Source organism: Papio anubis, chromosome 1 (assembly GCF_008728515.1).
Source record: "Papio anubis isolate 15944 chromosome 1, Panubis1.0, whole genome shotgun sequence".
NCBI classification, from domain to species: Eukaryota; Metazoa; Chordata; class Mammalia; order Primates; family Cercopithecidae; genus Papio; species Papio anubis.
This window is the reverse complement of record NC_044976.1, coordinates 200,686,851-200,700,574: the sequence shown is the minus strand read 5'-3', so window position 1 is coordinate 200,700,574 and position 13,724 is coordinate 200,686,851. Positions and strand designations below refer to the sequence as shown.

Sequence of the window (13,724 nt, the reverse complement as noted above, 5' to 3'; positions counted from 1 at the left end):
TGTCAGAAGTTTGAGACCAGCCTGACCAACATGGTGAGACCCCATCTCTACTAAAAATACAAAAATTAGCCAGGCGTGGTGATGCACGCCTATAATCTCAGCTACTCAGGAGGCTGAGGCAGAAGAATCGCTTGAACCTGGGAGGCAGAGGTTGCAGTGAGCCAAGATTGCACCACTGCACTCCAGTCTGGGTGACAGAGGGAGACTCTGTCTCAAAAAAAAAAAGACTTTTCAGTAACTTCCCATGGCACTTCAATTTCAAATCAAACATTTTACAAGGGTTTCTAAGTCAACAAAATATATGTTGATGCTTGCAGCTATGCACTAAATTGTATCACCTACTCCAAAATTCCTGTGTTGAAACCTTTAACCCCAATGTGCCTATATTTGGAGAGGAGTCTTTGAGGTATTAGATGAACTCACGAGGAGGGCCTCACGATGGGATCAGAGAACTTGTTTCTTCTCCGAGTACACCTAGAGGTCATTCTGAGCACACGGTGAGATGGCAGCCACCTACAAGCCCAGAAAGGGGCCTCAAAATGAACCTACTTTGCAGGCACCTTGATCTCGGACTTTCAGTCTCCACAAATGTGAGAAAATAAGTCTGTGTTTAAGCTGTCTAAGCTGTGCTTAAGCTGCCTAAACTGTGTTTAAGCTGATGTGTTATGGCATCCTAAAACTGACTAATGCACCTGCCTCTGTCTTCAATTTTGCTATCTGCGACTCTTGTTCCAGCCATGTTGATTTTTTGGGAGCTCTGGAACCTGCCACAGGACGTCCTGAACACTACTCTCTCGGCACACTGCACTCCACTGTCCCTTCCTCCGTCACTCCAACCCTGCCACTCTAGGGGCTGGCTCCTGCTCAATCCAGTTCTCAGCTTACATGTCACTTCCAGAAGTGGCTACCTGCCAAGGTTTCTGGTGTTTACCTACTTACTCTAAACTTCTCTTCTCTTGATTTCTTACACATATTTATGGCGCATCACAGAGCATCTTTTTGTTGCACATGCTTGACTAATTCATTTTTGTTAATTAAGGCCCTTGGGTGGCCAAAATTTAAAGTAAGCTAGCTAATTTATTAAATATCTCTGTCAAATTTGTACTTGTTTGAGGCAACTTTAATTAAAGCAAGCTACAAATAATGTAGAGATGCCCTTTTCAGTATTTTCTTTTACTACCCAGAGCTCTCAGTGATATCAATCTTTCATTCAAAAGTCAAGTAAAAGTTTAATACATACAGTAAGCTGAAAAGTGGTAGTGAAATGAGCTGAGCTTTGCTTTTCCAAACATGTTTCCAAAAGTTTATTTTAAAACACACGCATAGTGTTGGATACAAATGCCTTTTAACCACTGTGGTGGGGAAGAGCAGACTGACTGCTTCCAATGATCATCTCTTCCCTCTGCGTCCACTGTTCTCGGAGTCTCAGGGAGTACGAGAGGATGCTTCTCTTCCTTTACTTCCCTGTTTGTTGTAATGAGTCCTTCGATGACAGTAATTATGTGACCGAATTTTCCATAACTACTTGCCGATTATTAAAGTTTTGCAGCAGCTGGTTTTCCTATTGGTGTCTTACAACCTAAGATGAAAAAAGAGGAGCAGCTCATGAAATGATGCTGATTTTGCCCTTCCTCACACAGCTGTTCCTTGGGCGACTGTCCAGGGGAGGCGCTGGACACTTGTGCAGAGCTTCACAGGCTGGCCAGTACACATGGGGAAGCCAGTCCCCTCCACAAGGGAAGCGTTAGATACTCCAAGAGGGGACGGTATGGCCAGAGCCACAGGGCCAGGGCCAGGAGTTGAACCCCGTCATGTTTTCTGAACTCCAGTCCAGTATGTTCATGCTCACATCACATCTGTTTTCTGTGATTAAGTAATTGATTCCGTCACCCTCACGGGGCGAGGTGTTTGTGGTTGTCGTAGGTATATACACCTCTTCAGACATGATATAAATAGGAGACTGGGATTTCGGCCTACATATTTTTTTCTACAAGGTCTAGTACTTCCGCCTTCCCGATATGCGTCAACTACCCCATTGCCCTTCTACCCTTTTCTTCAACCATTCTCCTTTTCCGTATGCCCCATTCTGATCTGCCGCAAATCCCAACAGACATCTATTAAAGCTCTTCCATGCAGGTTTGATGATGTACTGAATTAAGATTAGGTACAAAAACAGTACTTGTAAGATGATCCACTCAACGACATCATGCTATTCAATAGGCAGATTATTTTTTCCAAATGTTAACACCCTCCTTTCTAAAATGGCCCCATCATTGCTAGGAAAAATGTTCTTGACCCCCTCTGACTGTATCTCTGTTTATGTCAACACTCAAGGACTCTTATGTCAAGGAAGACAACACTCAAGGACTCTCTTTGGGCTGGACTATTTCTTTGTCGCTGTTAGGCTCGGATTATTGTGCCAAGGATGTGCTATCAGCTCCTAATTCTGAGTTCAGAAAGTCTACGTGATAGAGACACTGACTCTAATCCCTCACTTGGGAAAGAAGCAATGCCAGACAGACAGTGAGAGCATCAAAGAGTGGAGATGAGGTACTCTCTCTGAGGCAAGGATGTGAAGGGTCTGGGCCTCTGGCTGAGGTCAGTCATGTTAGGGACTGACTCTACTGTGTAAGACTGCTTCTTTTATGCCTGTTGTGATTTGTTAATTTTCTTTGTGCTTTCTCTTTAGCTTGAGAAAATTCTAGACTACATAAGTAATTCCCTGTTTATGTTAGAACTCTACTACTTACTGATCATTTCAATAAAGTATTTGGTGCCACAGTATACTTTCTTACTTTAATTCATCAACAAAATGTGAAAACTTGTATTTTATTAAACTGCACTTACCAAGCATTTCTTCTAATTTGGTTGTGGCAGGTTCATTCACATTAAATATACAGTTATTATTTCTAGGAGAAAATAACAAGCTTTATTATTACATAAACTCTGGGGAAAAGAAAACTTTTATATTTTGTTCCTGACGGTAGCTATTGTAAGACTACTTTTCAATTGACTTCCTCAAGGCCGGTCCTAAGTAGTCCAAAGGCCTCGGGCTCCTGTCCCACTTCCTGGCTTCTTGCTTCATTCTTCTGACCACATAAGAGACATGACTGTCAGAGTTTACATATTAAGCTTTATCACTGTTAAATTCAACCACTTAGAAGAACATATATCTATATGCTTATACATACATATACGTGTATCTATATATGTATTATGTATTTATGTGTGTCTATGTGTATATACACTCATATGCCCACTACACTCCCAAAAATCTTTCTTGTAATTATAAATTTCAACATTAAGTAAAAGCAAAAATATTGGCCTAAAGTTCTTTCTTTCTTTCTTTGCTTCAGTTGCATTTCTATTCATAACCACATACAATTTTCCGGGTAACCTGTACTGAATTAACTAATTAGAGGAAGGATAAGGAAAGTGTAATATAACGTTTCCTGGATCATCTATTTCTACATCTCTGGATTTTTAGCTCAAATGTGATTGGTTTCCTTGTTGTTTGAGCACTCATGGAATCTTGTACAGTACTTACATCTTCTTCTTCTCCACTACTCCGAGCCTCACACAAGCTGCTAAGGCATTTTTCTGCACATCGGAAGATAATACATCATAACACTGAGAGGTACCTAAAATCAGGGGTGAGGAATAGTTAGTTGACCAGTTTTTATTCTCAACTAAAAGAAATCAGCACCCACAGAACAGTGACCGACCTTGATCGAGAAGCTGACTTGTGAATTTTCTGACTGCGGCCAAGTACCGTTCCTCACTGAAGTGGTCCTCTTCTTCACTCAAAAGGTACTTGCAAATTATCTGATTTTTTAAGAGGAAGGATGAGGGGAACAGAACGAGAAAAAGGATAGCCAAATTCAACAGAATAGTAAATAACTTTACATTGCCCCTCTTAAGAGAAAGACGTATCACAGCAGAGCAGCATAAAGACCCTCTAAGGAATGAGCACAGAAAAATCAAAGAATTTTTAGGACATCTCCTTTTGAGTTTACATTACATTTTACAATTAGAAAAAGGTTTAAAATAATAATGACATTTATTAAAGTATAATTTCTCACTTCAAGGGGTACAAGTTAATTACCATCAGCTTCACATTTCTTATGCTACTTGGGAAGAGAGGGGTCAGATTTTAATAACTTTGCTTTTTTTCTCTAAATACACCTAACAAAGTACCATACCCTAAAATACTTGATTTCTACTGTAGAAAGGTGATTAAGGGTAGAATTAGCATTTATCAAATGCTCAGTAAGTGCCAGACTTTGTGCAAGGAGGCTGAATGAGTTATTTCACGGACCACAAGCACCAGGAAGTGGGTCCAGGTACCCAGAGCTAGTGCATGTATTATATAAACAGACCCGAGTCACAGCATCCTCTTCTCTCAAACATGTGGAAGTCCTTCCTACAGTTTATGTTTCAGACTTTCTCGCCTGCTGAGTCCTGGCACAATTCCTGCTGGGCAACATACCATCCCCTCTCTAACTACTTCCAAGAGCTCTGACAAACGCTTTCAGAACTTGCACTTGAACTTTTTCTTTCCAACATAAACATCTGGTAATCTGTAACTGACTTTGTATCACTCAAGTCTTGCCTTTACTGAGTGCCTGGTATATATCAAATCTCGAGGTTACATATTGACTGACATGAAGACCTCATTAAGACATGAGACACAGTATGACAGATGATGCTTGGGTGTAACTGTGGTCCTGTGAATGCTGTGCTTATGGCATCACTAAGCTGTTGTCCTCTTGGGTCTGTAATGAACCAAGCTTCCTCCTGAATGCAGGGAGCAAGGTCTCACTGGTGAGGTGAAATCACTGATCGTATTAATCACTCTTTCTCCTTCTTCCATTTGCCTGAGGAAGATACCTGCCCTTCAGACTGGAAATAAGCACAGGGTGAGAATGTCTTATATTTGATACGGGGGGCATGAAGGAGAACTTGCCAAATTTACGTACCTGATAGCTTTCCACAAAAGGTTTAAAGAGTCCTATTAAAAATTCTAACACAGTATTTCCTTTCTCTGTAACTAGGACGTCTTTCATAGTCACTTGTATGGCTTCACTTTTACAAAGCAGGTAACAGCCTTCTTCAAAGTCCTAGAGGTGAAGAGGAAGCCATAGTGCTCATTGAGGGTAATGGGTATAGTGCCCAGCTCAATACATGTACCCCCTCATCTAGGTTAATGGGTACACCACCTGTCTCAATATATGCAGCCACATGCCCTCAGACAACAGAATACCAGCTATTTCCCCAACTTCCAGAACGATTCTGTTGTGAGATAGTAGCCAAAGAAGCACTGTTCTACATTCAAAATGTTTTCAAACACACAACATTTCTGAGCCTTACAAATCACAACCTGGGTGATGGATTTTCTTTCACTTTACAGAACCACTACTTAATTTAAATAGGAAATACATATAGCAAGTCCTAAAAATACTTAGAATTATGCTATGGTTAAAATTTCCAGCACTCCTGTTTCACTCCCTACAGAATCAAACCTCTTATCCTTAAAGCACACAAAAACCTAACATGCCTCTCATCTACTCCGTCACTTCCCACTTCAACCAAGCAGCAGTCCAGTTCTGCGAGCCTGATGACTCCTCAGCTGTCTAGACCAGGCAGGACCACCACTTGCTACTTTCAAAGTAAAAGGCACTTGCCTGGGTGACTCATTCTAACAACTTGCTAACAGGAAAATGAGTGCAGATTTTGTTTTGTTTTGTTTTGTTTTTGAGACGAAGTCTTGCTCTGTCGCCAGGCTGGAGTGCAGTGGCACAATCTTGGCTCATAGCAACCTCTACCTCCCAGGTTCAAGTGATTCTCCTGCCTCAGCCTCCTGAGTAGCTGGGATTACAGGCACCCGCCACCACACCCAGTTAATTTTTGTATTTTTAGGTAGAGACGGGGTTTCACCATGTTGGCCAGGATGGTCTCGATCTCTTGACCTCGTGATCCGCCCGCCTCGGCCTCCCAAAGTGCTGGGATTCCAGGCGTGAGCCACTGCGCCCGGCTGTGTGCTGATTTTTAAACGTTTACTAAAATAAAGTTAGTTTAGTTGCAACGGCCACACTGATAGTTCAAAGAATGACTCTCCTCTCATGAGATAATCCCTAAGTTATTAACTAAACTTGACCAAGAATCAAACTAGAGTCTGCTGAACTGTGAGCGCCCCAGTTTCTCTTGAAGTCTGCTCCACTTTGCCTTGAAGAAAGGGATGGCACACTGCCTGAGACATATCTGTGAATTCACCCCTAACATTTCTAGAACTCACACTGCAAATACACTTGCTCTTTGTTGTAAGCACTTTACCTTTAGTGTGTTTCCTGGAAGGAAGATGAACTCATCTGCAAAAACATCACGTAGGAAGCGAAAGCAACTGTAGACATCCTCTGGAAATAAATTTATTATGTAAAATTACAACATTGCCCTTTCAACTTTAAGGGAGTACCAGGAAGTCCTCACTATCACAAAATGTATTTCAAAGGCATATTTTATTCATGTGACAGGGACAAGAATTAAGTCCCCTGAGGGAAGCTAAATTAAACCCAAATCTTATCTACAGAGCGAACTACGGTCTAGCATAGTTTGTTCTTTTTGTTTTTTTGTTTTTTGAGATGGAGTCTCGCTCTGTCACCCAGGCTGGAGTGCAATGGTGCGATGTGGGCTCACTGCAACCTCCGTCTTCCGGGGTCAAGCGAATTCTCCAGCCTCAGCTTCCCAAGTAGCTGGGATTACAGGTGCCCGCCGCCACGCCCAGCTAATTTTTGTATTTTAATAGAGACAGAGTTTCACCATGTTGGTCAGGCTGGACTCGAAGTCCTGATATTGTGATCTTCCTACCTTGGCCTACCAAAGTGCTGGGATTACAGGCACAAGCCATTGTGTCAGGCCCTAGCATAGTTTTTAAATGATTGAATATAATCTACAACCAGTAGAAACTCAGTAAGACATCACAGTCCTTAGAGGCCAGGACACTTCATTTTTCCCTACCCCATGGCTCCCTAGTAGGGAAAGAAAGGTACTGATTTCTTAATTGCCCTTTATATTCGTATTTCCTGGTATCTTTACTGTATCTATAGCACTTTTCCTTAGAATCACTGTGGAGCTTTGAAAAGCCAAAACCAAAACCAAACACCAATGGCTGGCCCATACCCCAGGTCAACTGAAGAAACGGGGTGGGGACCACTCCCCTCGTAATTCTAACATGGGGCCTTGACAGAACGCCCTGGCCTTGACTACAGGCTCCTGTGAACATGACCTGTGCTGTACTCATTTTTACACTCCTAATGCAATTAGAATGAGACCGTGCATCTCGTGAGTACTCATCTACTGCTGACTGCTCACCTGTCCACCTGCCTTTGCTGGATCAGGGAGCTGGCACAGCAGAAACAGTGCTGCACACCAGGAAGTAGAGAACTGTACTCAAATGCCAGATCCTTCTCTCAGTAATTATGAAACTTTCTAGGCCTCATTTTCCATATTTATAAAAGGAAAGGTTTAGATTATTTCCAGGTCCTCCCAATTCCAAAATTCTAAGCAGATGAACAAGTATTTGGGGAACAAAGCTAACTTTGTCTCAGTGATACGCCTGCTCTTCACTGGGGTGAGGCTGAACATTACAAGGCTTCAAATGTTGCTCCTTAAATGGAATGGAATGGTCAGACCTCTTCTAAAACTCAAGATTGCATTCCTGAAAATTACCTTTCCTGAACCCTGGTGTCATCTGCAATGCCATTGCTACTAAGGATGGACGGACAAAAATGTTGAGCAGCTGGTTCCTATAAGCTGAGCACATGAGGAGAGTGATGTGCTGGAAAATAAGTCCATCAACCACTTCTGAGTCTCCGGAGTCCACTTTCAGAATCACCTGGTCTCTGACAAGGCTGGCGATGTTGGAATGCAGAAGAATGCTGGCCTGGACAACTTCTTCAGCAGGTTCATTATCTACACACAAAGACAATTCATCCAAACAAGATAGGTCACTGCAGGGAGTCTTGGGCCTAGTGGGCATTAACGTTATTAACAGTAACGTGACAGATGCTCATTTTCAAGTGACAGCTTTTAGTGTCTACCAATTATGGTAATGATACCAAATGTGAAGAAAATTTTAAAAGTACTATTTCATAAATAAATTCTTTCTCTCTAAGGACATATAACATACTTTCTTACCCCAAATTTGTCAGCCATTCTCAAGGCACATCAGTTTCTACTCTGAAAATGAACACCACTTCTGTGTACTTCAGGAACCAAGGGAATCTAAAGTTTTGTAACAGCAAGTTACGTAACTGGAAAGTCACATGCATGGGAATGTAAGAAGACTAAGACAAAAAGGCCCATGATTAGTGTACGAATACAGTACAACATACAACACACACACACACACACCCCCTTTGCTTAGACCTATACCAAGATGGTAAAAATATCAGTTTGCAGTTTTTCCCAAATCAAAGATAACTAAAGAGGCAGATCCATGGCAGTTCTTGGTAGCTTATCACCTGACATACTGGCCTGCAGACAGCTGCCAGGCAGGTAGAATTACAGAAGCATAATGAAGAGATGGTGATATTTAACAAATATTCTCAGCACGGAAAATTATTCTACGGTTAACCTGAGCCAAAGAGCTGGCTGGCAGTGGCACACTGCTCAAGTTTGGTGGCAAGTTCTGCTACTGCTTCAAGGCAGGGACAAGTGAGAGGTATGGCTTCCTCCTGGACTTGATCACATTCGTTCTTGACCAACTTGCCTTGTCTCAGCTTGCTCAACTGAATAATATTTTATGTGAAATGATCATAAAAAGCTTGAGATATGCACATGCTTAGGCATGTGGGGTAATCTGCATAAAAAAAGAAAAAAGCAACAGAACTGTAGTGATACTGAACAGACACTCTTAACTATGGATCAGTCATGGCATTTATCCCATTTTGAAAAAGCAAAACACTTTAGAAAACAAGTACCTATGTTTTCATATGTTCCTGGGCCAAACAATGATGGGTTTGAGCCCTTTCAGCTATTTCTCATGACACCCAACACTTGCTACCTTGTATCATAATCAACACGTCCTTTGCCTCCTACCAGACCATCATAGCACTGAGAACAGATGTCTGATTTGTCTCTCTCTTGGTGACTGGCATTTTTGTCAGTAAATCCTCCTCATCTCTTGGCTGTGGCCTGCGTGCTTCTACTGCTGTGGCTCAGGCATCCTGCAGAAATCTCACTGGGACAGAGCAGCCTCCTAACTTGTTTCTCTACCTCCAGTCTTCTGGTGGTGGATGGTGGGGAGGGGGCGGGGAGATCCATCTTTACTTTCCATCTACCCCTCATCCCCCATCTGGGCCAACATTTTAACATCACTGATGAATCCCTGGGGCCCAAGCCTGCCATCTTGCATTCCTCATCCCTGCCTTGGCGAGGCTCCTCTCCTGGTCTTCCTGAAGGGTTCAAAAGTCACTTCTGTGAAATCTTCCTGAGTATGGTCCCTTTCCTCTGCACAACTCTTAGGAACCCTCTGCAGCACGCACATCACTCCTTGTCTCTGTTCACTAAACCCTTACAACTTGTTTACACATGACCCACCCACCCTGCCCTCTGCAACCCAGGGGAACCTCCAGGATGGGGATGGCATCTTGTTCATTTTCATATCCCTGGTAGTACCCAGCACAGATGAGGTATTCAGTATTGGGTTGATCAAAGAATACTAGGTACTTGACTTCAAATAATTATCTGGTCTTAAAAAAAACACATTTCCAACTGTAGTCTGTATTTTTTTTTTTTTGTGACATGGAGTCTCACTCTGTCGCCCAGGCTGGAGTGCAGTGGCGCGATCTTGGCTCACTGCAAGCTCTGCCTCCAGGTTCAAGCAGTTTTCCTGCCTCAGCCTCCCGAGTAGCTGGGATTACAGGCGTGCACCACCACGCCCAGCTAATTTTTGTATTTTTAGTAGAGATGGAGCTTCACCATGTTGGTCAGGCTGGTCTAGAACTCCTGACCTTGTGATCCGCCTGCCTAAACCTCCCAAACTGCTGGTGACAGGCATGAGCCACCACGCCCGGCCTTTTTTTTTTTTTTTTTTTTTTTTTTTTTAGAGATGGGGTCTCACTGTGTTACTGAGGCTGGTCTCAAACTCCTGGGCTCAAGTGATCCTCCCACCTCAGCCTCCCAAGTAGCTGGGATTATAGGTGTGTGCCGCCATGTTTGGCTAGGATTCATGACTTTATTTTCCACTGTGCTAGGTGCCAAGGAAATGGTATTCTAGTCCTCAAGATATTTAGAGTCTTATAGTGGGAAATGACATGTAAACAATTATTCTCAAATAATCAATGTGCTGTGTTCACTGTGTCCTTTAGTGATAGAAACAGATCTGGTGTCCTTTCTCTTTTTTGAGGCAGAGTCTCACTCTGTCATCCAGGTTGGAGTGCAGTGGCACGATCTTGGCTCACTGCAAGCTCCACCTCCTGGGTTCACACCACTCTCCTGCCTCAGCCTCCCAAGTAGCTGGGACTACAGGTGCCCGCCAGCCTGCCCAGCTAATTTTTTCTATTTTTTTAGTACAGCCGGGGTTTCACCGTGTTAGCCAGGATGGTCTCAATCTCCCGACCTCGTGATCCACCCGCCTCAGCCTCCCAAAGTGCTGGGGTTACAGGTGTGAACCACTGCACCTGGCCTGTCCTTTATTTTTCTGAGCAATCCTTTGCTCAAGTCCTCTATAGATTTTTCAGGTCCAGGTTATAACTCTTCCAAATTAAGTAAGCATTCTCAACACATATGTCCAACCTACATACCGGGCCAAATGAGAAACCCTCCAAATGCCTGGGTTAAGCCTTTTAGCCATAAAGTCTTTTCCACCAGAGCATCAAAGTCCATGGATGGCCGGTTCTGAAGCAGAACAGCAACTATTAGGGTCCAGGGGCTCAAAACCATGTTTTCAACTTGCAGAAGCTCCATTTTGTAGGCAACTTCAGTGACAAAGGCATGCATGTCCTCAGACTGTTTCTGAGGAATGTATCTAAAAGGAAGAGCACAGACAAATTACAGTTCTGCTACTTAGACAAATGGGGATGGAAAAAGACTGACCTTTTAGAAGGCTTCTCATACTTTTTGCCAACTGAATTCTCTCAGGTCAGGTGCAGACAGTATTCCTTTGCTTTACTATGGTGTAATCTGACCATACATTTCTGGAATATGCTCTTGAGAGGTGGTAAAAATACTGAAGAAGTCCAGGGTCCTATTAGTCCTGGTTCCAGGGAAACAACTTTTGTTGCTTCCTAAATAGGATACGTCATTTCTCTGAGAATGGATGCCTGCCCCAGTAGACTGAATTACTGTCTTTTCAGAATCTGTAGTGTACTGAACGTATCTCCATTGTGGAACACACTTATCAGATTATATAATAACTATTTTATACTGAATGGGCGCCATTCAGTTTGTCTGACTTCATGCATGGATTACCACACTTTGAACAGTACGATAAGGCTTACACAGAGCTGGCTGGAGCAGAGACACACACATGACCTAAAAATTGCCACACAGGTGGCTTAATGAGAAAGATGCAGCCAGTAAGGGTGCCCTGTACTAGGTAATAACTTGCCAACCCAATTTGAGATTTAAAGAGAGAAAGCCTGTGGCAGGAAAAAAACTAACATAAGCTTCTGTGATGACTAATGTAGCTGCTGGGAAACTGCTGAAGCTACAGATAAGTTGCAAATGATGTTGCAAGCACATGAGGCCTGGAGGGGCAGATGGTTTGTCTCCCTTACTTGTCCAGGTATATTTCTCTTAATTAAGAAAACTCATATGTATATCTGTGTTCTGTATCCTGAAAGAACCTAATATATTTTCTTGCCCATAAAACTATAACCTTCTTGAGACTAAGGACTCACTCCCATTCATTACCATTATGCAATCCTTTCTAGGGTCAAAAATAATAGTGCATACTTTGGGTAGCCTAGCAATAGTGCTCAACAATTCCTGCACATATCCTTGTTAATAATGGCATTATTTCTTACCACTTTAGTTCCCCTGAGAAACATGATCATGGTCTGATTTTGCATATTTGACATACATATCTTACAGCTCATCACTTTTTTGGGACAAACACATAATTCTTCGTTAACTGAAGGTTTCCACTGATGAAACAGCATTTCTGATCATTTTCTCTGTGATCTTAAGTAAACCAAGAGAAGTGGTCAACTCCAGAATCGCAACTCACACCTTTGGATTTTAATCCTCATTTCTAAGACAGTTGTTAAAACACAGGTCACACCTTGGAACCAAGTTATATGAGCTCCGACTCATCCTCCCAGCTGCCAAAGATCGAAGTGACACAGGATCTCCAAAGTACACATGGATGCTTCCAAAATTTTCAGAGAGAATCCTTCTGGCTTTCAACAACCCCTAATAATACAGGGGAAAAGAAAACAAAAAGTGGTAAATTTAGAAATTAGTTGATGTGTCAGTCAGCACATTCTCTCAATTAGGCTAAAATCAAGCTCACGTACAGTTGTCGATTCTTTTGGTTTAGGAACCCCTAGAAGTTCATATACATAAAGAGTTTCTTCCAAGATCTTATCATAACTGATACTAATTGGGACAAGGTAGGTATCAAAAACTTCTCTTTTAAAAAATGGCTCCATCACAATATTCAGAAGACCTGCAAAACACAGGGAGAAATGCTTCATCAACATATTGAAGAGCAGAGCAAACATGGGCACATAAACAGAAAATACTAAAAGCATACATTATACACTAACCCCGTAAATATCAACAGTTACACATTTACACTTGAAAAGAATATCTTGTTTAAATAAAGTGTCGAGTTGTATGTAGCAGCTGATGTCTTTGGGTTTGTATTTTTCCTTTTAATCTGTAGTGACCTACCAAATTTAGGAGTCAATGTCTTGGCAGAGCGGCTTCTTGTCCCTTCGAGGAAAAATTCAACAGGAGCATAACCATTCTTTAAAGAGAAAACAAACAAAACGCAAAACCCATTGCCTACTCTCAAAACGATAAATGCTTCTTTTGATTCCTTTTCCCAAGCTCCCTCCCAAGCTTCCTGAACAAACACAGCTTACAGTGAAAATTAAACAAGAGAGTCATACAGATTAAACCAACTGCTGCGGTAATGAACAGTTCTTGAGGGAAAGCGAAATAGCTAAGTGTTCTATTCAGAAGTTAAGAGTTTAAATGAGCAAACATCAGTGAAGAAAATATGGCTGAAGAGTACTTGGGAATTCTTTGCATTTACCCGTAACATAGTTTTTACGTATTCAGAGAACACAGCCCAGTAGAGTTTATTGCCACCAAAGGTACGCCGCATGAAAAAGGCCCCCGACATTCGTAGCAGCTCACCAACCATTTTCATTCCCAGGAAGTCTAAAAAAGAGGGGATAATATTTATTTGCAGATCTTGATCTTGAAATCGTCTATAAAGATCTAAACTTAAACATTCTTATTTTTCATTTCTGTTTTATTGTTTTATTTTATGAGACAGGGTCTTGCTACGCTGGCCAGGCTGGTCGCAAACTTCCTGGCCTCAAGTAGTCCTCCTGCCTCGGCCTCCCAAAGTACTGGGATTATAGGCATAAGCCACTGTGCCTGGCCTAAACTCAAACATTATTAAGAAAGATTTCATAAATGTAAGATACCCCTATGATATTATTATACTCTGACATTAAAAAGCATAAGAGATATCTAATAGAATTATA

The 13,724-nt window shown here is 42.1% G+C and overlaps 1 protein-coding gene across 3 annotated transcripts in view; it reads right to left on the bottom strand.

Annotated features, from left to right (window-relative positions):
• Nucleotides 1–1,280: 1,280 nt before the first annotated feature.
• Nucleotides 1,281–13,724, bottom strand: part of GNPAT (glyceronephosphate O-acyltransferase) — a 34,714-nt gene continuing 22,270 nt past the window's right edge. For all 3 annotated transcript variants that reach the window (XM_003893767.4, XM_009197698.3, XM_009197705.3), the window contains 12 exons: nucleotides 13,265–13,392; nucleotides 12,898–12,973; nucleotides 12,519–12,670; nucleotides 12,284–12,414; nucleotides 10,803–11,026; nucleotides 7,726–7,968; nucleotides 6,334–6,413; nucleotides 4,980–5,120; nucleotides 3,726–3,825; nucleotides 3,548–3,641; nucleotides 2,848–2,909; nucleotides 1,281–1,579 (listed from right to left, as the gene is read on the bottom strand). In XM_003893767.4, coding sequence (XP_003893816.1) covers nucleotides 1,536–1,579; nucleotides 2,848–2,909; nucleotides 3,548–3,641; nucleotides 3,726–3,825; nucleotides 4,980–5,120; nucleotides 6,334–6,413; nucleotides 7,726–7,968; nucleotides 10,803–11,026; nucleotides 12,284–12,414; nucleotides 12,519–12,670; nucleotides 12,898–12,973; nucleotides 13,265–13,392 — 1,475 coding nt within the window. In that variant the 3' untranslated portion in view covers nucleotides 1,281–1,535. The remainder of the gene's footprint in view (nucleotides 1,580–2,847; nucleotides 2,910–3,547; nucleotides 3,642–3,725; nucleotides 3,826–4,979; nucleotides 5,121–6,333; nucleotides 6,414–7,725; nucleotides 7,969–10,802; nucleotides 11,027–12,283; nucleotides 12,415–12,518; nucleotides 12,671–12,897; nucleotides 12,974–13,264; nucleotides 13,393–13,724) is intronic.